The sequence below is a fragment of the Odontesthes bonariensis genome, chromosome 5 (assembly GCF_027942865.1).
Source record: "Odontesthes bonariensis isolate fOdoBon6 chromosome 5, fOdoBon6.hap1, whole genome shotgun sequence".
NCBI classification, from domain to species: domain Eukaryota; kingdom Metazoa; phylum Chordata; class Actinopteri; order Atheriniformes; family Atherinopsidae; genus Odontesthes; species Odontesthes bonariensis.
Genome location: NC_134510.1, coordinates 33,382,916 through 33,406,691, shown reverse-complemented (window position 1 = coordinate 33,406,691; position 23,776 = coordinate 33,382,916). Strand labels below are relative to the sequence as shown.

The window sequence follows — 23,776 nt, the reverse complement described above, 5'->3', positions numbered from 1 at the left end:
CAGGTGGTTTCAAGTCATGCCAACACAGTAAGTGTGGATATGTGTGCCAAGCCTTAGAGATATTTTTGTCTGAATTCCCTCCCATGATTCCAGTTGGTGAAGTGAGCATGATTTTTAACTGAGCTGCTCGAAGTGTGAAAAAGTTACAATTAAAGCAACTGTCACAGTTATGATTGATGTGCCTTGCATTCTCCCTCTGGAACTACTTTCTACAAAAGATATATCATGTGATCAGAGTTAAATTAAAAAGGCTGACGGTGGTAAAAATCCTTCCTCTGAACTGAGTGCTTAGACTCAGCTCTTCAGGAGTCTGTTCAGTATTTTGTTGTTGCCTCTGCTTCAGAATGATAAGACATTTAAACGCTTTTAAGACAACATGACAACTCTTCTCATCGTATTTTTTCTTTGGTGTCTTCAAATAAAGTTGAAAAGAGAGAGTTATTAAAGTATAAACAATTGCTACGTTTTTAATCACAGTTGTTTGTTAAAGCTGGAAAAAGTTTAAACAATCTTAACCAAACAGATTAACACTTTAAAAAGTGTTTTGAGCTTGTATTTCTTCCTTTAAAATATGTTCAGAACATAAATAATATGCCTATTTATAATAGAACACTTACACTAAAAATGAAAACTTTCATTTGCCAGGTGTAGAGGTATACTGTTATAATGCTTGATTTGTTTTACAGCAACTTCCAAACTTGTTGTACAATCGGGTTTGCAGAAAACCGATCAGTGTTGGAGCTGATTGGCGTCTTCCAGGCCATGCCAGGTGTTACATCTCCGTTTGTTCACCTGTTAGCAGCTTCTACAGGATGTCGCCAAAATGAGACTGTACATTATAAATCATGTGAGAAACACATACATCAGTTGGACCATTTTTTGGCTTTTCCCCATCCATTATGTGGAAGTAAAGCCAGGTCACCGGTCAGAGCTTAACCTTCGTCTTGTGTTAGGGTCGGCACCGACCCGTTTTTATTTTTTAAATGCATAACATAACCATATAAATTTGTTTATTGCATCAAGGCTTTATGACTTTGTCAGGAACCTCTATTTCAACAAAATAAAACAAAAAAAATAGTTTTCACTAAATTATAAAATGCTGTAGTTGAAATTAAGATTTTGTGTTTTTAGACTTTGTGTTGTTAGGGTCGGTTTCGACCCAGTTATAAAAATAAGATTATAAAGCAATAATTAGAGCCAAAACTGAAATCACAAGTTCACTGTCAACCAACACACTGTCAGCCAACACACTGTCAGCCAACACACTGCTTTTCATTTTGTGTTTGTACTAAAGTTCAATTGCTGAAAAAATAGACTTTTTTGCCTTTTTCTTGAAGTAAATATATGGGTCGAAACTGACCCGTAACACCATAGATGTTACTATAGTTAATCATATTAAAATGAAAAAATAAATAAAACTAATTTTTTTTGAGAGATGTGTTCTAAATCCCCTCAGTAATAGTCAGGTGACATAACAACCTTTTATTTATTGATTCTCTTGAGGTTCATTTTACATTTTTGTTTTTATTGAAATTGAGGGGTATACTGACAAAAACAAGGCCCAGGGGCCCACACCAAAAATATCAAAACCAATATTTTTATGGATAAAGAAGCCTAACAAGGTAACCAAGAGATGAGAAAACAAATTGGATGATAGATGATTGTTTTTAGTGTATTTTACAACTAAATTAAAACACGGGTCAAAACCGACCCGTTAACATAAGAGATGGTAACGGGGAACTAACACAAGACGAAGGTTAAACAGCTCAACAGGAGACGATGTTACACAGCGAAGCTTTTGAAGGTCCCTCAGCTGACCCAACATCTTATTTCCTGTGAATTCCAATTACACTTGAACAGGTTCGAAAAATCCCAAGAGCAGCGACAGAACATTTCCCAAAATGTAACAACTAAATTTCATTGCTGATGTATTGTAAGTCTATCATCGTGTTCCATCCATTTTCTACACCCGCTTCACCTAACTCAGGGTTGTGAGGGGGCTGGAGCCCAGCTGTCACTGGTCCATCACAGATCACTGTGTTCCTTTAAACCAAAAAGAAATCACTATTTTTAATTTCTCTGTAACATCTTTTAAACTGTAGCAAAATTTCTCAAAACCACAGATATTTAACATGTCACAGAAAATACACCCCACCAACAGTTTACACTTGTAGTTATTAGAGCATTATGATGACCTTTTCTCATGTTACAGCACTGAATGATCGTGGTCGGGTCTAACACAGAAATGAACACCTTGCTGTCTAAATTTAATCAAAATGATCTTACAAGAGCAAACTGACCATCTTGGACAGTCTTTATCAAAGTGGTTTTGTTCTTTAAAACCTTACCTCAGACAGACTCCAAATGCAAAAGATCATTTTAAAGAATATAGTTACAGAAGTTCTGTAATTCTGGCTGTGAATACACATCCTTTAAATAAATTTGTATTTGAATCTTGCAGCTAGAAGAGTAAATTCATTGGTTGGGGTGTATTGAGGTCCTTTACTTTCTTACATAGCAACACAGGTGGCTAAGATGCACCTGGAGGCCAACAGTCCTCAAGTTTTACCCTCAATTTACCCACAAAGAACCTTATCCCGTTCTTTGTCTGGTTTGTCTTTGTGTTGGCTCGACAATAAAGTGGCAACCTGTCCAGGATGTACCCCAGCTCTCTCCTGATGGTAACTGGTTTAGGCTGCAGCTCTCCCTGCCTGCCTCCCTCCCTCCCTCCCTCCCACGACCCTGAACAGGATTAACATGGTATGGAAAAAGGATGGAAAGAGAATTATTTTTCTGACAACATATTCTACATCACTTGGCAATAAATCACATAAAAAAAAGAAAGAGACTCACTTTATTTGAGGCCAGACACACAGAGCTTACAGATGCACAACACCATCAAAAACAGCGTTAAAGCTGTTAAAAATGCTTCGACTCTGCAGTAGCTAACAAGGATCAGGGTTGAAGTCTTTCTTGCCAAAAAACATCACAGAGTGATTTTCCTGAATCAGCCACAAGATGTTTAATGTTCTGCAGAAGAGGCGGTTAACTGGGTGTTTGTGAAAAGCCATCATTGACTGCTGGGCTGAGGTAAGAAAGAGGACAGAATCTGTAAATTCAGAGTCAGTGCAGAGCCATTATTCAGTGAAATTAATGACAATGTAAAATCTAACAAGCAGAAATCATCTTTTCCTGAGATTCCTGCTCCACAGTTAGAGTTTTTTTTCAACGTTTATCCACTATGGCTCTGTGTGTCCTTTTGGATCAGTTAGGAAGGATTTCATATGAAGCACTGAGTCCTGTGATGTCCCTGGCAGTCTACAGTCTGTATGACGACTATAATTTCTCCTCTCATTCACCTCAGCATGAAAGGCTCTTTCATGGAAATGCTTATAAAAATCAGCAAAGGCACATCAGATTGAGAGATGTAATAGTTTTCATTGAAGCCATTTTTGGGGGAAAGGAGCCAGTATTTGACTCTGCAGGGGGATTTTGGTGGAGGGAGGGAGTGGATCGACGTTTTGTGAGTGTGTGTTTGCTGGATCTCTGCGTGTTTCTCCTCCAGTGTCTATGGAGCATTTAAAAGCCTCCAAATGTGCCGCGGTTTGTGGCTCACAAGTCCTCCACAAACCCCTTGGGCAAGCAGCCAACACAGGCTTACAGTTAAAATAAACAGCACTAGAGTGAGAGTTATGGGGTTTTTAGCAGGAGAGAGTGAGTCGCTGACTCTTGTCTTGGCTACGCTTCCACTATATTTTTATATGACTGATAGGGTAAGTGGGCAGCCGAGCCAGCTTAGTTCGGTTGCCTTTCCGGGTAAATATTAGTACAATCTTCTAAATATGTTTCAAGGCTTAGAAATTGATATTTACCCTGCACTTACAGGGGCAATTGAGGAAAATTGAAAGGGATCAAACTGATTAATACTTGGCCATGTGGTCCTTTAATTTACTGTCTGTGCACTTTTTCCAGCTTCAATAAGCACTTTTAAAACAGCAGATAATAGATAGCAATTTATGTTGTTAGCATTTTGTTGCATTCTCTACTAGTTGTAATTCTGCTTAATTATATTATTCCCCCTTATTTTTGTACTTTTTATAATGAGAGAATAATACTGTGATCAGATATATCAGTCCAGAAATGCACTCATCTACAAACCTGGGTAGTAAGCTATAGGTGGAGGGAAACCTTTTACTTATTACCTTATTAGATTTAATAAAACATCAATCTCTTTTCTTGGATGTCAAATCTTTTGATTGTCAAGAGGAATGCTTGTTGCCCCTTCTGCAGTTAATCTATTTATATTGATGCACATTCACAATGGTTTGTGGCCAAAACATTGTCACATAAAAGAAATACCGGAAACACCGTAGCAGTACCTGAGAAACATTGTACAAAACTTTTCAAAATGTGCACAGACAAAATAACTACTTTCACAAGGTTTCATGTTTATTTACTTTATATATATATTCCTTTTTGCAACCAAGACTGAATTATACTGTTCCCATACCTTCAAACTAGTACATGGCTGACTGTGAATGAGAAGTAAGAGGAAATTTGAAATTTAGAGGTGATGCCGTCTTTGTATTATTGTATTTTGCTCTTGTTACATACATACATTTAAGGGATTTGGCTTCTACATTATGCAGTAATGCCAAAGTTTTTCCACATTTTATTGAATCCATTATATGGGAAATTAGAAAAACTAAACTAATGTGAAAAAAATCTAAATGATCTGAGACTTTCCCAAGTGCACTGAACAAGCTGATGTTTTTTCACAGTTTTCGATTTTTGACCACAAAACTCTTGTAATTTACAAGACATTACACCAGTTTTTGTGGTGTATAGTTGTTGACAATATCCTTTGGCAAAACGTAGTGGTTAGTATCAGCATGTAATAAACAAATAAACAAGTAGAAAGCTTTACTTGAGATTAGTACTTTGTCAGATTGGATAATTATGCAATTTCTTCCAACATTATCTTATTCTAACAGCTGACATTTAGAGTAATCTGTGGCACTGAAGCGGTTAAAATTGTTTGACTTTCGTAAGTACTTTGGCTTAGTAAACAATGTTCTTAGTGATTGCAAATGAAGCTAAATTAAAAGGGTTTATATTGGATGTGTCTGAAGGTGAATATTTCACAATGCTTGACCATGACAGCAGCTGCTTCTCTAATTAAAAGAAGTGAACCTGCTGAATGGACACATCTCAGTTCAAACACTGGAAACTGGCCTGATTGGAGATATTTCATGACAACACCAAGTTAAGATATAAATTCTGAAGGATATGCAGCCATTCAGGGATATTCAGGGATGAGGATAGATCAGATAAACCACAATATGTATATTTTTTCAGTTATTAAATGTTTATATTTACAGTTATTATTTCTACATCATAAAAATAGCAAATATTGATGCTCAATCTTCATAATCAGCGGTATCAGAAGTTAGTATATGAACAAACAACAGCCTGCATGACTAAAAAATTACTTTTTTGTGGAGGTGCAGTGTAAATTGCTTTTAAAAATTCTGTCCTCTTTGCATTAATCATGCATTACATGAACTCCTTTGGTTCATTTTGATTGGTAACCCTCTAACCTTCAAATTAGCAATCAAATGTCCTGCTCACTCTGCAATGAAGTTGTGCGAGTTAAAATCTTTGCTCAACTTTTCCACATCCACCGTCTCAACACTCCCGGTGGAGAATGGGCTGTTGAGCAATTGCTCCGTTACTGCAGATATTAAGGCTTGATTACTTGACTAATAGTACAATCAGTCATAAACACAATCACACAGAAGAGGGAACGTTTTAAGAGCCTTTCAGCCAAAAAGTAAGAAAAGAAAAAGATGGAAGTGGCCACTGTGATGCAGAACTACATTTCCCCAGAGGATAGCGACTTATCCTCAAGGTAACACTGCCTTAAAAAAAACTTTTTTATTGTCATTTTTCCATTAAAATAGTACAAATTCTGACAAGTTTAACATCCTGCTGTATTAAAGACAATAGTGGGTGAGACACAATTACCAAATTTTTGCAAGTTGTATTCAACTGGACTCAACTCTCACTGTGAGTCTTAGTATATGTAATGATTACTAGAAATTCAACCATGTGATGATCACCAAAACACCCTGAGGACCTTAATTGAGTGGCCAACTGTAAGTATCTTCTACCATCACCTCTTTTCTGATCTGGATGCTTACACCTTCACCTGCTTTCACAATCCATCCCAATGGGGAATAGATCCAATAGCTGACTTTAAAGGGAATTCTTATTTTACTTTTTGTTTCATTAATCACTAGATGAGATGAAAGTCCAACCAGAGCACATTACAGCCAGTAATTGGATGCTTTGTCCTTCTCCTTCCCCTTTTGGAGAGCCTCCGGACAGACAGATTATTTGTGTGCATCTAATAAAGTTGAGTTGCAACATTTCTTTTTCCAAAAACTTTAGACAGTTAGACTTTAGAAATTGGATTTAGGCCTATAATCATCTAACAGTTCTGGATCAAAAAGCTTTTTTTTTTTTCATTAGTGAGGTTTTTATTACAACCTAAAAAGTGTGTGGCATGACCTATCATAAAAGACAAATTGATCCAATCTAACATGGTAATTTAGGGAAAACTTCCTTGAAAAGGCTGGAATAGGGTCTAAAATACATGTTGATGGTTTAGATGCAGCTATGGTTTCTGTTCGCTCAGAGACCTCAACAGGACGGACACATGCGATTCTGCAGACACTTCTAAAGCTGCCTTACTTAGTGATACATCAACAACAATAGTGGCTACAATGCTGAAAGGATACCTCGGGTTGTTCCTGTTCTATAAAGGATGAATAAAAAGCATGTCTAGCTCTGTGAAGTGCTTTCTCTTATGTTGTCAAACTATCTTTCCTGACTAAGAGAACCTCTTTTAAATTAGGAGGACGCTATTTTCTCTCAAGCTTTCTTGAAGTCTGGTTTAAAGCATGCAATTGTGAACTAAACAAACGAACCAGCCTCCACTGACTAATTACTTTCTTTTTCAGAAGGACAACATTGACCTGTGATGTAAGCATTGAAGCCGTTGCTCTGTCAACAATGTAATCAAGTTTAGTACGAGTATCATTTTGGTAACCATCCTCTATTGCACTGGCACAAGGCTGTGAAGAAAAACTGATGGAAATTATTATTAAACTTACAGCCCTCTCTAATAGACACAGACGATAAAGAAATTTCATTGCAGAGACTGTGAGGTTATTAAACAAGGTGAGATAAGGCAACGTTATCAGGAAACTACTGTTAATTGTTTACTGCCAGTGCCACATGTCAGCTCAAGATAAAGGGTGAAAATAAAAGAGAGGAGGTCAGTAAACATTTTGAGAAAAGCAAATTAAGTCTGCTATACTGTAGAATTAAAGACAATATTATCTGAAAAAAAAAAAAAAAAAAAAAAAAAAAAAAAAATCAGAGAATTCAGACATTCAGAATAAGTTCCAGGTGGACGATACACAACAAAGAGGTGGTTTTTGTGTGAAAGGCAGGTATCCAAAAGAGCTCATACTTATCATGGCTCAAGGACTGATAAGTAAACGTAGTTGGAAGACTCCTGACACTCTTCCTCTTCTGTCTGTGGTTCAAGGAATGTGAAAATTAAAAAAGCTAGGAGTTCATTTAGTTGATTCCTACATGATTATCCTACTGCAGCCAGGCTTCTGTAAGACTAAATAAATCAATACAATCATCAACAATCAAGTAATTTACTCACAGAGACTTGGACAGGAAAAATCTAATATTCAGCAAACCATATTTAATGTTGTATTTCTTTTATTTCAGGAGTATAGAAATAAGTCAATTCTGCTCCTAAAATGCATAAAAAAATAAATGGAGATGAATTCAATGAACCATTGAAACTTTGTACCTGAAATACAAAGTACAGAGAAAATGTGATCAAGTCTGTTTTGGGTTCAGCACAGCCTTTTGCTCCATTGTGAAGGGGACTGTAAGACTTTTACTTTCGAAGCAGGTGACAGTGATGAATGGGAGAATATAAAGAGGGGCCTTGGAAAAATCCACAAAACGCTGAAGCAGGACGGGAATGTGTGACTTCAAGTAAGAAACGAGAAACCCTACACGTGTCCTGAAACCTGAATCAGTGTTCTCCAAACATCTGCTTGTTTTATGAAGGAGAAGAATAGGAAAAAAAATTCACACTGGCAGCCTGTCAGTGTCGATGATTATTTCACCGACACCGACATGGCGAGAGCCCGTCCCTGGTACCTTTGAAGCCTTTTCCGGCAGAGACATAATGAATTGTGATGCCAGCTGTCAGAGTGCAGACATGGGGAATGGAAAGTCATTATTTTGTGCAAAACATGATTCCACTGTTTTTTTTTTCATTTTTTTTGTTGAGGCCAGACAGTTGTGGGTAAGGCAGAAAGGGTCATGCTGGAAGAGCTGACAACACAAAAACACATTTAGAGATCCATGGAGTTACCGGCCGGACAGATTTGGGGAAGAAGTGGACCATGCATGTACTGTAAATGGAAAAGGTTGTATTCTGTCAATCACAGCACAGTGTTTTCGCTAGTTTTTTTTTTTTTTTTTGGACAGCAGGCAAGGTCACTGCCAATTATTGGATTAGAGATCAAAATATTTTGTTTCAGAGTGCCTTGGGGGAAGATTTGACGAAACAAAACGTACAAAGAAACACATTCATGATGCTTACTTTAAAGACGTACAGTGCTGAGAGAGAGAGAGTGATTTGGATGTAGCTCCAGGCTACATGGCAGCTTGCTCTTATTTTTAGGATCATGATGTAAAGGGTTCTTGAGAAAAGAAGGAATCAGAATGAAATGAGAGATGAAAACCCTTAGTGAGAGCTAAGTATAAACTTGTTTAAATAAAAGCTAAATACACACTCGTTTTCTTCTCCTTTTCATCAAAAGTCATTTTATGAAAAAGTGATTTATAAGTGAATTTGTGTGCCTAGTGTAATAACTGTTCATAATACGGCGTTTGAATGCATACAAGATTGAATATTATATTAGAAAAAATTTGCTCTAAAACTCACAGCTGTATACTTACTTTTTTGGAGTTTAGAAACTTAGAAATTCCCGCCTGTAATCATTTGGTCAAATTCTCTGTGTCTCTGTAAAAACAAGCACAACATACCATGTTGGTTCACCACTGGTTCAACATAACAGGGACTGATTTCAAAATTGTATATAAAAAAAAAAGGGCATAGCCACTGTGATGTCATTCATGTTTGTGAGCTGACATTTTTTGCACAATCTTAGTCTTTTTGGAGCCAACAGTTCCCACATTTGGACAAAAAATATATATCCTTGAGTCCTAATATCTATCTGATCATGACATTACATGTATTTTAGAAATGCAACTTGATTGACTTCATGTTTCAAGTGGAGACTTTTTGAATGAGTGTCTACTGGAGCCAGAGGTGTTTCGCAGCCAGATCATAGCCACAATCAATTATATTGTAGTTTAACATTCATATAAAACAGCTCACTTGATGTTATTTGGCTCTTTACATTTACAGATTCACTCTAAAACAATTGAGAAGAGGTTGCCCGCAACCAAAATAAGCTCATTATGTTGTGTTTGGTCATCTCCAGTGGCCTGATCAGACACCACCAACTCAGCCAATCAGCTTCTGCTGATGATGTTTATTAATGCAATCAAATATATGGGAAAAAAATAGAAATGGCTAATCATCACATAAAACCAGTTGAGATGAAATTTCAGGACGCTTCAAAGTAGGTTTCTGAAAAACAAAACAAATCACACTTTTTTAAACATTTTTGCAGTATTTTCATTAGTATAATTAGTAACTGCAAATGAGCTCAACTTTTAAGTCACACTTTTATTCTGATGAAATCAAGCCACATTAGTTCTCTTTTTTTTTTTTAACTTTGGGTTAGTTCAAGCTTCACCTTAAAAACAGAAGGCAGTGCATATAATTTGGAACTGTGTCACCCACTCTCACCTGCAACCCTGGAGGTTGCAGAGCTGAGGAAGGAAATTATATCCCCTGTAGCTGAAACACTTAGAAAACTGCTCAGGTTCATATTGTGCTCCAGGTGTGTGGGTGTCCAAATGGCACACCTGGCAATCACCCCAACTAGACCCAGAGAAGACTGGGTACTTTGAACTGTCATTGGGCACATGAGTGCAAATAAAAGAAGGCACAGGGAAGCCACCCTCTTGTCACATATATACTCGCCTGATTCTGAAATCCCTTTATGCCACAGCTTCACCAGATCAGCATTAATCCATTCTGCAATGAACAGTAGTGGCTATACACAACATGCTGAGCAAAATCTTTCCCATTTAGAGGAATTAACTTCCAAGTGAAGATTAGTGTAAGTAATATTTACACAATTTAATGGGCTACATGTGTCTTATTACAACAAGACACATGTAGCCCATTGAATTAACGACCCACAAATAAGACCAATACAGGCACAAAGAAGAAACAATAAAAGCATCAAGCAACAGCGCCTCATTTCACAAACATGTTGCTCCTGAACTTTCATGTAGTAACACTCAAACAGGTTTGAGAAAAGCCTGATCCATCCGACTGCGTGGGCCATCAGCAGGTGTTTTGTTGGGATCCAGTAAATATGCCGAGGCTAATTGCTATCCATTATCCAGACTAAGATCAATCTCGCCATCTCTCAGTCACTGTTTCTCACGGTCATACACAGCCAGAAACTCTCACAAACTGAAATATGATTATTCAATAGACTCCAGGGAGTATAATTGTGTAAACTAATCAATACCAGCTCATTAGAAGAACTGTTTCAGCAAAAAGGTCAATCTCCCCACCCACTGGAGTCCTTTCACTGGAAGACATCATTGTGCTTGTACACAAAAAATGGTTTATCCTCGAGCAGCTCAGCTGCAGAGGGACAGTGAAGGACATCATTGAAGTGGGGCTCACAGACACGTTCGCTTCTCTAATGTGTGTTTTGTTGCTGAGACGAGCCCTTAGCATTTTTAATCAGCCTTCACAAATCTTGCTTTGACACCAGAGAAATGTTGAGCGCACAGCAGAAAACACAGTGTGACTGTGATTAAATATGTTCTCCAGTGACTTTTCAATGATAAGCCTAACTGGTTTATTTCCCTCAAGGTTTCTTTTTAGTCCAAGTTGAATAACAGAAAAAATGTTTTTACATCTTATATTGCAGTCATGAGGTGTGTATAGTTATGTTCACTCAGCATTTCCAATAATTGTCTCCATTGCTGCCATCAACCAACAAAACAATTCTCTAACAAATAAATACTACAGCCATCTTAAACCTGGGTAAATAAAAGAAACCTAAAGGTCACACAGTGCTTGAGGTATATGATATATTCTAAGTGAAGTCTTTCCTTAAAGTGTTTTCATAAAACCAAAGAATCCTCCACACTCTATGTTTGCATTGAGATAAACCAAGCACAAAAAACCGTCTCTCTCAGTGTGACCCCAGACCTCCAGGCTATTTATTCACAGTAGGGGTGCTATCACACCATGACGGTTTATTATCTTATGTAATTGCCTGCAGGAACAATGTTCCTCAGTTTGAGTCAGCAGCCAAATTCAGATTTTACTCCAGTTCACAAAAACACTCCAGAGTTTCACTTTCCTGTGGAGACATCTCAAATAAGAACCACAAACAACTGATCTGTTTTCAGGGTTGTTTCATTAACAGAAACTTTGCTTAAGATTGGAAAGTCAGACTGGGAGAAACACTTTTAGCTCAAGGTTATGGTATTAAAATAACTTGCTGCTGCTTTTGATGACACCTCCCCAGAGAAAGTGTCAAAGTTTCCCCTTCTGAGTATTGACACGCTGAAAGAGTGGCTCTTCTTAAGATAAGATGTTACAATGTTCTTTTTTTTGTTTTTCTAAAAAAAAAAAAATAAATACATTATTGCAATACATACATTCTGCACTACAACATCATCTTCACTATTTTTCTATATTTTCTAAAGTTTAGTACTGAGCTCATTATGTGCAAGACAATAACTGGAAAATGACTCTATCCTTTGCAAATTGCTGGAAGCTGTATAGAATGTGTGTAAAGTAAAATAAACACCTTCATAGTGGGGGACTCAGAGAGCTCGCATCTCCTCTAAGGCTGTTAAATCATGTTGACATAACATTTCTGTCATACAGTTAATGTGATTAATCTCTTTCAATCAGTTATAGTTTTACAGAAAATATAAATTCTTAACCCACACATTATTGACTTACCATTGGTCTTCTTATGTCACTTTGCTAAATTTTTGTTAGGACCATTTCAATTTGACATCGTACAATTCTTTTCATAAAAAAAGATACAGAAAAACTATGTGGTTCCTACACATTTTCCTACACACTTCCATTCTATTCCAGACTCAAACTTCCAAATTTCTCAGTAGTTTGTTTTAAATCAAGGTTCGGGGTTAAGCTTTAAATATCAAGATCACCCTGATTCACCCTCTCCTACACAGTATGGCTTCACTTGATGCCTGGTGCAACCACCATGAAAAACTACAGACTGTAGTTAAAATATTAAAAATTGACTCCAGATCTGAAATGTAAAGCCAGTGTCAAAGTGTTTTTACATTTCTTGAATGGAGAGCAGAAAGAAATGCTTCTGGCTGTAAAAAGAAGGCAGCTTGTAGTGAGACAATGACTCAACTTCTTACCATTTGTTAGATGTTCTCCTAATGAGTTTATGGTCTTCTTCAAAGCAACACGATGTTCGTTTTGTAAGACTATGGAACCATTTAAAGTAAAACAGATAAAGCAGGATAGGCTCTACGGCTTGGCTACCTTGTTACTACATGTGTTTAACTTGATAGATTGTCTACACTTATTTAGCACTTTTTTTTTTTCCAACCTCAGCTCAACATCATTGGTAATCATTGGTTCTACAAAGATTTTCACATTCTCCTTTCTCACTGAACTGCCAATGCGAGCAACTTGGGCCTGTTCCAAAAAGACAAGATGGGGAAACACGTGGTGTCAAAAACCAAGATGGTGATGGCTCAAATGCTAAAGTTTTAGCTTCCAGATGTTTTAAAGGACCAAGAGGTGCCAGCATAGTGTCTACCTCCATCTTATGTATGTTATCCGTTTGAAAAGTTATTTTGGAAGCCAATTTATCATTTGAAAACTAAAAAGGGGAAAATAGCCTTGAAACCAATGTTTTTCCAGACTTCTTTTTTTCCATGCTAGATAAGCATGGAAAAAAAGAAGTCTGGAAAAACACTGGGATATACTTAGAACAAATTCCATCCTTTTCCAGACAGCATACGAACCCTGTTACTGTTAAAATTAGTCAAAGATGTAGATCTTGCCTTCACTCCAACCATGCCAGTGGCCTTCTGACAAGATTAAAACTAAGGAACCCTCCATGATCGAAGGTGAAATATTCAAGAACCAAAAGAAGTCAAGTTGTGTTCTAAATGGATCTCCTAAACGACAGACTGTAAGCACATATTCTGATGTGCTTTCCAATATTCTAATACCATTAGAGTATACATACCAATGTTAAAGTTAAAGATTAACAATGTATTTTCCCCCTCTTATTGAGAATCACTCATTCACTACAAAGTAGATGGTCCTGCATACTTACTATAGCACTGTCCTCTGGTAAGATCCTCTGATTTGATTAGCAAAATCCCCTAAAAGTATTTTCTAATCCATTTAAACTTTTAAAGGAGAGGGATTTTGTTGGATTACAAAACAAACAAAAAAAAACCCCTCACTTTTGTGGTTTACTGACTAACTGGCCCATGTGTAACACAATGGATATTTTCTAATTGACAGGGGACTTCTTTTGATGTGCAATCATTTATTACATTCATAATTTCTACTCCAGAAATTAAGTTGAAGCCAGAGACCATAGCATTAAAAATCTGGCCATTTCCAAGCTGCTGTGTTTGGGTTCATCACACAGAGTGAACTCACATGAATTATTTTGACACATTCACCAGTGAGACATGTGCATCATCTTTTTCATTTTATTTGTTCCTAGTATAAGAGACATACAATGGTATTCTGTGAGAACAAATTCAAAGTAAGTCAAGAGGCCTAGCCTGAAAATCAAACAGAAAATAACACTGAATCAATGAGACCCCTCTCAGAGAGAATGTATTTACACCAAATCAAATACTGACAGAGCTTTTACAGGCGAGGCTTTCCCCTCTTCAATACAATCTGTGACCGGCAAGTTAAAAAAAGAAGGAAAAAAGGAAAACTTCCCTCCCACACTGTAGCTGCCACAATTCCTCTTACAAAATACTGTCTCCCTAACTTTAAACTGAGTTGGATGATTCGCATTTGTTTTCTCAAAGACTATTTAACACTCTGCTGCCCGTTAATATCCAAATAAACCTTTATTTCCCCCCGTTAGAGCAAATGTCTGTTAGCAGCCAAATTTTCCTTCATAGACTGGATGAAGTTGCATGAATAGTAAACTTTACTCTGGGTCAAATGAGCTTTGGAAAATTTCAAATCAATAAACACCATTTTCAGATACAGTAAATAGTGCTGTTCCGTTTTCACAGAAATAATACCTGTTCCAGTAAACCTAGGACTGGTAGTTGGTGTCTCTCCTGAAAAGTGCAACAGTGGTGAGTTGTGAAGGTTTGATGTTTCTGAGGCAGAGGCGATTGGCATCGTCATCCCTGAGGGAAAATCCTCAGAACATGTTAGTGTTTGGCAGCGTAGCCACCCGTGAACAGATTTCCCCATCACTTTCCAAGAAAGGATCTGATACACAATCTCAGCATCTCAAATCACTGTTTTATGTTTCGTTTCCATGCTTTGAAAGCTGGTGATGCAGGTAGGTGAAAATCTACAGGTGTAACCATTGTAGAGGCTCAACATCATTCCGCCATCATGCATTTATTTTATTCTCTTCTTTTAAAACAAATGCAGGATAGTGTAACACAATTATCCCTCAATTATCCCTGACATTCACTATTGGAGTTAAATACCATTTTTTGCTCTCTCCATAAGTAAAATGTGAGTTCTGCAATGGCTACAGGGTTGTAGTTGATGATTAAGAGGAACTGGGAACTTCTCTTTTTGAAAGCCAAGATAGAAAGGAAAAAAATAATAAATGGCACAAAGAACGTAACAAAATACAGACTGTCAAACCTGAATGTCTGCAGTCCCAGGCTGTGCACTAGCTTTGACCAACACTACTACCCCAAACAGTCTGCAGGCTCACAATTTTGGGATAAAAAGCAAAAAAAATGAAATAAGAAAGATAAATGAAGGGTTTCATTCCAAAACACTGCGTGAAGCTGACATTTTTGTGGTGGTTTATATTTCCTAAAATGAAAGTGCATAATTTGTAAAATATGAAAACGGTGCACATACTTCATATCAATTAAAATAGGTGAATCAATAAATTCTTAGTCTATCAGAATAGATGATAAATGTCCGAGTGGCAAAACTGTCATTCTGGAATGAAACTCTTCAAATATAGAATAGATACTAGATGACACGTACTGACGACCACTAAAAAAATAAGATAAAATAAAAAAAATATATATAAACACCTACTATATACTATAGCATAGTAGCCATCTGACCCCCTTGCATTAACCCCTATCCCCATGTCACACACTATTATTAAATAAGGCACACATTTACACATACAGTTAAAATTTGGCTAGTAATTATTCCTTTATTTACAACCAATAGCCACAAAGTTAATAATTATAATAACTGCAGTTCGTTCAAGGTTTCATGTTCATTCTCATGTTTGTTGTTTCCTCTTTGGGTCCAAAATGTTTCATAGCGTACTGTATCGTTTCTTACCATTAGAGATGTTAGACCCATTAGATTTGTAAAGCACCAATGTTAAAGAAATATTCTTGAGGAACTTAAACGGACCCGAATTCATCGTTTCTGAGCTGACATCGGCTAAGACCAGAAGAAAAAGAGAAAAGATGTGTGCAGCTGCTTCTTTGAACGGTTTCCTTACTTGTATGAACATGAACAAAGTGTCGTCAGCCAACTGACAAACTGCGTTGATGAAGTGCATGATTTGGCATCCCCAAGATATTTCTTAGGGAGTAGGGGATCGTTTAGTATGCCCAAAGATGAAGGAGTATAGTAAGGCAAAGACATAACTACTTTCAGGGGAATTTGCTGACTTTTTACCACAGGTTACACATACTGCATATGTATATGTATACATATACGGTGTGAATATAAACACTCATATATATACACACACATGCATAATATAAACACATTGGAGGTTGGGGTCGGTGGGGGCTGGATACAAACACTACATCAGAAAGAATTAGGCAAAAGCATGAACTGAAGCTTTGCAGGAGCAGTCGGCTTTTAAGTCTTCAAAATGATTGATGTGTCAAGTTTGTCCAACATCAACATGTCCAAAAACAGAGTTGCATTGTAAATCCACATTGAGGACACTGGCAGCCTAATATAACAAGGTGGCATCATGTCACCTGAGTCAGCGGTTCTATAATAAGCAAGTAGCTGAACAATACCAATATGGTACAAAGATATTCCTTGGACAAAACGAAACAAACAAAAAAAAAAAAGCCGGAAATAAGTTTGGTTGAGGCTTTTGTCCACAGTGAGACTGGCTGCCACACATACTGGTTGTGTTTTGTGGTGAAGGTCTGCAACCTCAAACCCACAGCATTTCTTCAAAGGGAAGTTCTTTAAATATGACACAATAAGGGTGATGCCCCTAGAGAGCACCTCCTTAGTAGTTGTACTTTCCCTGCTCGTTGACTGGGGATGTGGCAGGTATGAACAGAGGCTTTGGAGGGACATCAGGTTTAAGAGAGGATGATCGGCGGATGATAGCACCCCTGTGCTGGACCTCCTGCTGCTCTCCGTTATAGCTGTGCTGGCGTGCCATGTACCCATTGGGGATAAGAGGATAGTGAACCTCGCAAGCGCTGCCTGTTGAGTTCATCCGTGCCAAGAGGGGGGGTGGCTGGTAGGGTCCGCCGTTTCGCTGGCTGAAGCTGTGCTGGCGGGGGATCATTCCTCCTCCTCCCCCAATCGCACCTGCGCTGGGCATTTTGGTGGCTGCAGCAATCAGTGAGTGACGCTGGGAGGAGTGCCTCCTTTCCAAGGTGGACTGGTGGTGTGAGGGGATGTCAGGAGGAACGTCCATGCGGCGAGTGAGACTGTCCCGGGGTAAAGTGGATGAGCTATAGTAGGGGGCTGATTCCGTCTCAGGAATCTGAGGCTGAATGCGGTTAGCAAAGGCGAGTTGACCTCCACCTCCGCTGGCCATCAGACCCGATGGGCTCATTAACTGGGAGCTCTTGCTGCTGTTTGCTTCATGGATGTGCTTCAGGAGCTCATCCAATGAGGTTACCTCCATCACCTTCTGAGTGTAACCAGGGTAAGGCTGTGATAACACACGCTCAACGTTGTGGATTTTGCGCTCCTCAGGATGAAGGTGACATGCTACTGGCTGCCCATTGGACAGGCCATGAGGGTAGGGGAAGACCTGCTGGTGTAGCAGGGCTGAACTGGGCCTAGAACCAATGTTATGAGACTTTGGTTCTTTGGCATTGTTGCAGTTCTGGTTCTTCTCCCACTGGTTCTTGAAGGCTTTCATACTCTTAATAGGCAGTTCTGGGGTTGAGTCTGGTGTAGGGAGACCAGACAGCTCTGAGGAGTGGTGGAGGTGGTGGTGATGATGAGGGTTAACCAGGTCTCCCATTGTCATGCCATGATGGCCATTTCTCCTCGGTGGGTGGTGCTCCTTGCTACTGGTAAAGAAAGAATTGTAGATCTTTGGAGATGACACCTCCAGCTTGTCCTCCCTACTCTGGCTGTCCAGGAGGCCGTTGAGCTTAGCCAGGCTGCGGAGGGACAGGGCATGTGGGATTGGGGCTTCGGGATCTTTTGACAACTTCTTGGTCTTGCGCCCTGTGTGGTTACAGTAACATGACACCAGAAAGCCAGAGAGGAAGGCTCCAAGGACGAAGGCCACCAAAACACAAGCAATCAGAAGGGTGTAATGGACACTGTGGTTGGTCCTCTCCAGCTCTGGTGGTCGTCTCACACCTTCAAAAGATAAAAAACATTCAGAAAACGGTACTTTAGTTAGCACTTTTCCAGATTAAAATAGAAGGAAAAAAACAACACATTTTCAACAACACAAGAGCTAATATAGGTCAAGCAGCAGCTGGGAAAGACAGGATGCGTTTACAGGGGCTTCACCATGCAGGAAACAGCATGGGCGAGGTGTTTGAACTAAGCTCCTGGCTTCCTCTCCTTCAACTGTTAATAGATCAATGTAGCCTTTTCTTCTAAGACCTGTGCTCCCCTTCAGACTGGCCGGGGCCAAGACAACCCCAGTCAGCCAGAAATCCGTTCTGAGATGAGATAGAGCTTTAAATATTGATAGAAGCAAAGCAGCAGGAACCTGTTGTCATTTTCACAGACTCTGCTTTCCAAAGCGAGGATCAGAAGTGAGAGCACATGGCTTGATGAACGAGCCAAAAATAACAGGTCCATTCAATAGCTCACTGAGTGGACTGCCTTAGCCAACATGGACTCAAATGAGGTTATATTTAAAAAAAAAAAAAGAAAAGAAAAAAAGAAAAGAAAAAAAGACAATGTACTGCAGTGCACTTAAACCTCAAGGTTGCTCAGAAGAGGTAAATCTACCATGTAAATGTCCTCAGGTGTTGTGACCCTCACACTGTGTTTGCCTAATGGCGTGAAAGGCAGAGATGATGAGAAGAGTGAAACCTGCCACCTCATAATCAGAGCTCATTTGCAAAAGGCTGCTGCCATCTGTGGTGTCAGACCCTTCTATCCGCCCTTAATGACAGTTTCTGTGAAACTGATTAGTCTGCAGGGTGGGTTGGCTGAGCTGCACTGAGGAGGGAAAATGCAGGTGTTCCAAAACAAGAAAATTCAACATCTAAGCTGCGTTGAGGAAGAAAACGGAAAAAACAATAATGTCTAAATCAGGGCTGATGATAATCTATGAGACGTTTGAAATGATAAGAATACTGAAAAATCAGTTTGGTAATTTGGTTTTATTTGAATTTTTCAAGTGAATTAAATGACCAAGACTTGGTGAAAGAACTTGGTTCCAAATTTTTTTGTAGTTAGAAATGCACAGAAATGAATCTGTGAATATATTATATTGGTTAAGTATGAGTGAATGGTACAAATAGTTAAGCCTCTTGTTGGTGAGGTCTTTTTGCTGTGGAACAGAACGGAAACTTTCAGCTTTAACATTCGTCTACAAAAGACTGCTTTTTTTGTGTGATGGAGGGAAGAACAAAGAAACTTTTAAAAGCATGAAAATGCAAAAGTTTGGGAACCTCGGGGTACAATTACAATTAGTCAATGAGTAGAAAATGAACTGATCACTCATTAAAATGCATATAACTGAAGATTTAACATTTCATTGATATTTTTATTTATTTATTTTTTTAACTTTTTGCCTTTTGAAATAGTCAAAGGAAAAAGTCCTCAGAGACACGGCCTTGGGATTCAGCTTGGTCAATATTTTGCAACACACGCTTTGGCAACTATCTCAGATTGTAGACGCTTTTTACAGTAAAGTTAAAAGTCTTTCATTTCTTGTTTGGGTAATTTTTTACATGCATTTTCTAAAAAGCTTGCAGTTCTGTGAGTTCCTGATGCAGTTTTACATGTGCAGTTTTTTTGAGGGATGAGTTTTTCAGTATTGTTCAGGTCAGGGTGTTGACAGTAGTTCACTGCAGACTGTTGAGGATTATTATTGTACTGTAGAAATAAAATGACCCTATTTTAAAACATTTTAATATATTTTACTTTTAATTCTTTTTACAAGTGCTGTTATATTTGCATCTACAAATTGCTGGTATTTAATCAAATTATTCTTCCCTCCAATTAATTGAAAAAAAAAAATTCTTGTACAAGTTATCAGATTTCTAGACAATTTGATTTTCACCATTTCTGTACAATTTCTTAATGACATTACAAAGTGAGCACAAAGTCATCTAAAAACTCTTCAATCATTTGTCATCACTACTTGGTACAGTTATGAGCATTTATTTTGAGGGGTGCTTTTTTCTATTCTTCTATTTTTTCCATTTTTCTAACCAAGATAATGTAGTACATTATAATATTTCCTGAAATAATGCTTTGAACAGATATTCTAATCAAAAGCGTGCAATTTGTAGCCATTTATCGCTATGATTGCCTCTACTTATGACCACATTAAAAAGCCATGAATCATAATTGTAATCCCAGTGGGAAATGCTATTAAAAGTGATGCTGCAGAGAGCCTGTTAATACACCTTTTTTTTTTTAATCTTCATCCATTTTTTTCTTGCCTCATTATCACACAAGCAGACAGTTAGCTAAGCACCATCACTGTGGTTTCAGGTTCTTGGATCTAACTGATAGGTGACCCGGTGCTGGAAGCGTGCAGCTTTTGTAATGAGTGGTGAAAGTCTGCTCTCATCTCAGTGTGCAGTCTGCCTTCTGTCATCCCTGTGGCTTCCTGGTACTTGTGAATCATCCTCTCCCTCTGGACCTTGACACCCACCTCCCTGAATGTAGCTACGGGCCCATTGAGGTGTTCGGCCTGGTTCAGGGCTATGAGTCAAGTGGCACAAGAGGGGGCGAAACACACAGCTGAGGTAAACAAATCCAGAGCCTTTGAACAACCTGTCACAACATGTTTCATGAGCTGGCTGGATGACTCAATCACTGGTAATCTGGGACATATGGTGCCACTGGTCACAGTGAAATTAATACTCTGTGAATCATGCAAAGCCTGGCTAGCAGCTAGGTGGTGCACAGGAGGTGCTGCCAATCGACACCAACTAATGTTGCTTTCTTTGCATTTCTTCGTGAGTGTTTGCGAACTAAATAAAAAGACTGTTTGCACCTGCATGAAAATATACATTTTGAAACTGCTTATGTTAAGATGGATAGGTAGATAAATACTTCATTCATCCCAATTTGGGAAATTGTTTTGTTGCAGCAGCATACACTAAAAGATATGAAAACAATTAAAGTAAAAACAAGCAAATAGAATAGAATAAAATAAATATAAAAATAAAATAAAATAAAAATAGTGAATAAACATTTGCTATATGCAAATCTACAGTATTTTTATTTTTTTAATTTGTTATTGTTTTTTAGGAGAGACTTCAAGCCTATTGAGCTTGAAGTCTGAAGTCTTGAAGTCTTAAATTGTTACCTTAACTAAAGATGATAATTAACAGCCCTTTATACTCAATTCACAACTCCCAAATGGTGTTTATGTAGCTACAGAGTCAGTATTCCTCTCCAACATCTTAACATTTTATTTCTGTGTCAACTCAACATGGTCTTGGCTCAGCGGAGGCTTAATATAGCAATAGCCAAGTCTGCCAAAAGGTAAAAGACAGATGGGCTGCGTGAGTGAAGGCAAGGGAGGGAAGGGGAGAGAGGAATGGTGACAGCCACAGGAAAAAAGAAGATGAAGGGATAAAACTCAACCTTGGTTGAAGAGGGGAGCAAATGTGAGAAGACTCAAAGATCTAAGAGACAGGAGAGCAAGAGCAAAGAAAAAGAATAAATATGAAAGATAGAGAGAAAACAAAAAAATAAGGAATGTGAGGAGCAGATTTAAAGGCAGAGGAGGGGAAAGGGGAGGAAGACGGAGTGAGAAGCAGGTAGACTTGATGGGGTGACTGACACACGGCACTCTGCTGGGGTTTTGAAGTTTTGTTTCTCTGCAGCAGCTGTAATATGGTTGGAGAACAACCTTCGTGTTCCTTCACAGTGCCGCAGGAAGAGAAGCACTCTGTGATTACATCCATATTGTTAAAAATAGACACTGTGGTAGGTTATGCAAACAGGCAGGTTATAAACAGCGATGCCTGTGCCATGTCTTACTAATTACCGCCTGTTTCTACATAAAGGAAACCAAATACGGTCTGACTAGCTGCAGGTTTTTAAGTTTTATTTAATTATTTTTCTTTTTTGCTGCAGGTGATTGAGTCTGAAAACAAATTACAATAAAAGTGAAAACGTCTCTTAATAATAGTTGCTGTATTTGCAAGTTCTTAAATTGACTTCATTAACAATACAGCTCCTACAAGCTTTTTTTCATGACACCAATTACTGCTAATCTGAACATTTTGAAGTTTCATACTCGCACAATTGTGAGGGAATTATTTTTGCATCTCTGCAGGACATTAAAGCATCCGAACTCTACAAAAGTGGAATTTAAAATATTACTAAGAAGTAAGGGTGACTAACACTTTCAAGGTCAGAAAGGAAATAATTGAGAAGAACAACTTCTTAATTTGCACACAACTTTTACATTGTGTCAAAGCTTTTCTCCAGGGTGTGTTTAAATGCTTTGAAACCTCGAGAACAACTTGTGTTCTACTTTTGCATATCGAGCGAAGATGTTCCAAAATAGCCCTAATTAGTTTCTGCTTCTGTGAACTTAGAAGTGAGAGTAATTAATGTCATTAATGGATACTCCATCCCAACAAGAAGCCAATGAGACAAAATAGCCCCTGGCTTCTCACATAGGTTTTATCTCCCCCGCTCACGCTGAAGCTGAAGATTTATTTCCAAGACATCCAAAAAAAAAAAACAAAAAAACAAAAAAATAAAAAAATAAAAAGAATATAACTCTTGAAGGACATCCTAAGGGTTAAAGATTGTAACAAAATAATTATTTTCCCGTTTAAAATCCTGATGAACAGCAAAGCCAGCTGCCCCTTTGCTGAGAGTTTAGCAATTTGACAATTTCAGAAATTGATGTCTGTGCGCTGACAGACCGTTAAGAAATGGAGCATTGTGCATCAGTGTCTATGTGCGTGCATGCACACACACATACACACACACACACACACACACACACACACACACACACACACACACACAGAGACAGACACACACACAAAGTACATAGGCTACACGTGTGCAGGGTTCTGGCTATTGACTGAGTGAATTCAATCATGTACACTTGTTATTAAGAATTTGCATAATATTCCACCTCAGTGCTCGGCCAATTGGATGCAGATAAATATATGCACACGAGCTACGGTAATACGGTGTAATGTAACAGGTCCATTCCAGTTGAAAAGTAGTTGTAATGAGCGCTGCATTTCATTTCAGGTGTGCTGATGCATACAGAGCAAATATTTCATTACAGCTTTGATTATATGGTGGCAAATTAAGCATGCTTGGGCATCTGGCAATCTAAACAACACTGAATAAAATCCCTCCGTATTTAAACATATGCTGTGAAGAGAAACAACATTTCATTAAGCAGTGTACATACCGACTCAAATCTTAAATACTTAAAAGGAAACAGTATCTCTTTTCTTTAAGACATTTCACCTCTCACCAGATGAACTAAAGAAGGCTTTCTAATGAGAGATGAATCATCTTCAAGAACCAAGATAAGAGGTCCAGTCATTTTTCATGCTCGCACTTGGGATTCCCATGACCAGGAAGACTGAGTATCTACAGCTTCAAACTAATACAGCATGTTGTTTGAATTCAGGGTCTTATTTCCCTCATCACTCAAAAAACACATTAGCCTAATTGTCTACCTCTCATGTAGACAATTAGGTTTTATTTGCCCAGCTTTTAAGATATCTATCTCCAAAAATTTCTTCAGCCAGTACCCCAAATATAAAGCTGTCTTCATTGTACTACTTACAATAAAAAATGACAACCCATTCAAAACTTGAGTGATGTCCCACATATGGAAACACAAAATGGATGGATCTTGCTCAACAAAAGCAAACCTAATTTCATCAGGGTGAT

General features: G+C 38.2%; 1 protein-coding gene across 5 annotated transcripts in view; it reads right to left on the bottom strand.

Annotated features, from left to right (window-relative positions):
* Positions 1-13,979: 13,979 nt before the first annotated feature.
* sema6cb (semaphorin 6Cb) overlaps positions 13,980-23,776 on the bottom strand; it is a 147,599-nt gene continuing 137,802 nt past the window's right edge. For all 5 annotated transcript variants that reach the window (XM_075466159.1, XM_075466162.1, XM_075466163.1 and 2 more), the window contains one exon: positions 13,980-18,052. In XM_075466159.1, coding sequence (XP_075322274.1) covers positions 16,728-18,052 — 1,325 coding nt within the window. In that variant the 3' untranslated portion in view covers positions 13,980-16,727. The remainder of the gene's footprint in view (positions 18,053-23,776) is intronic.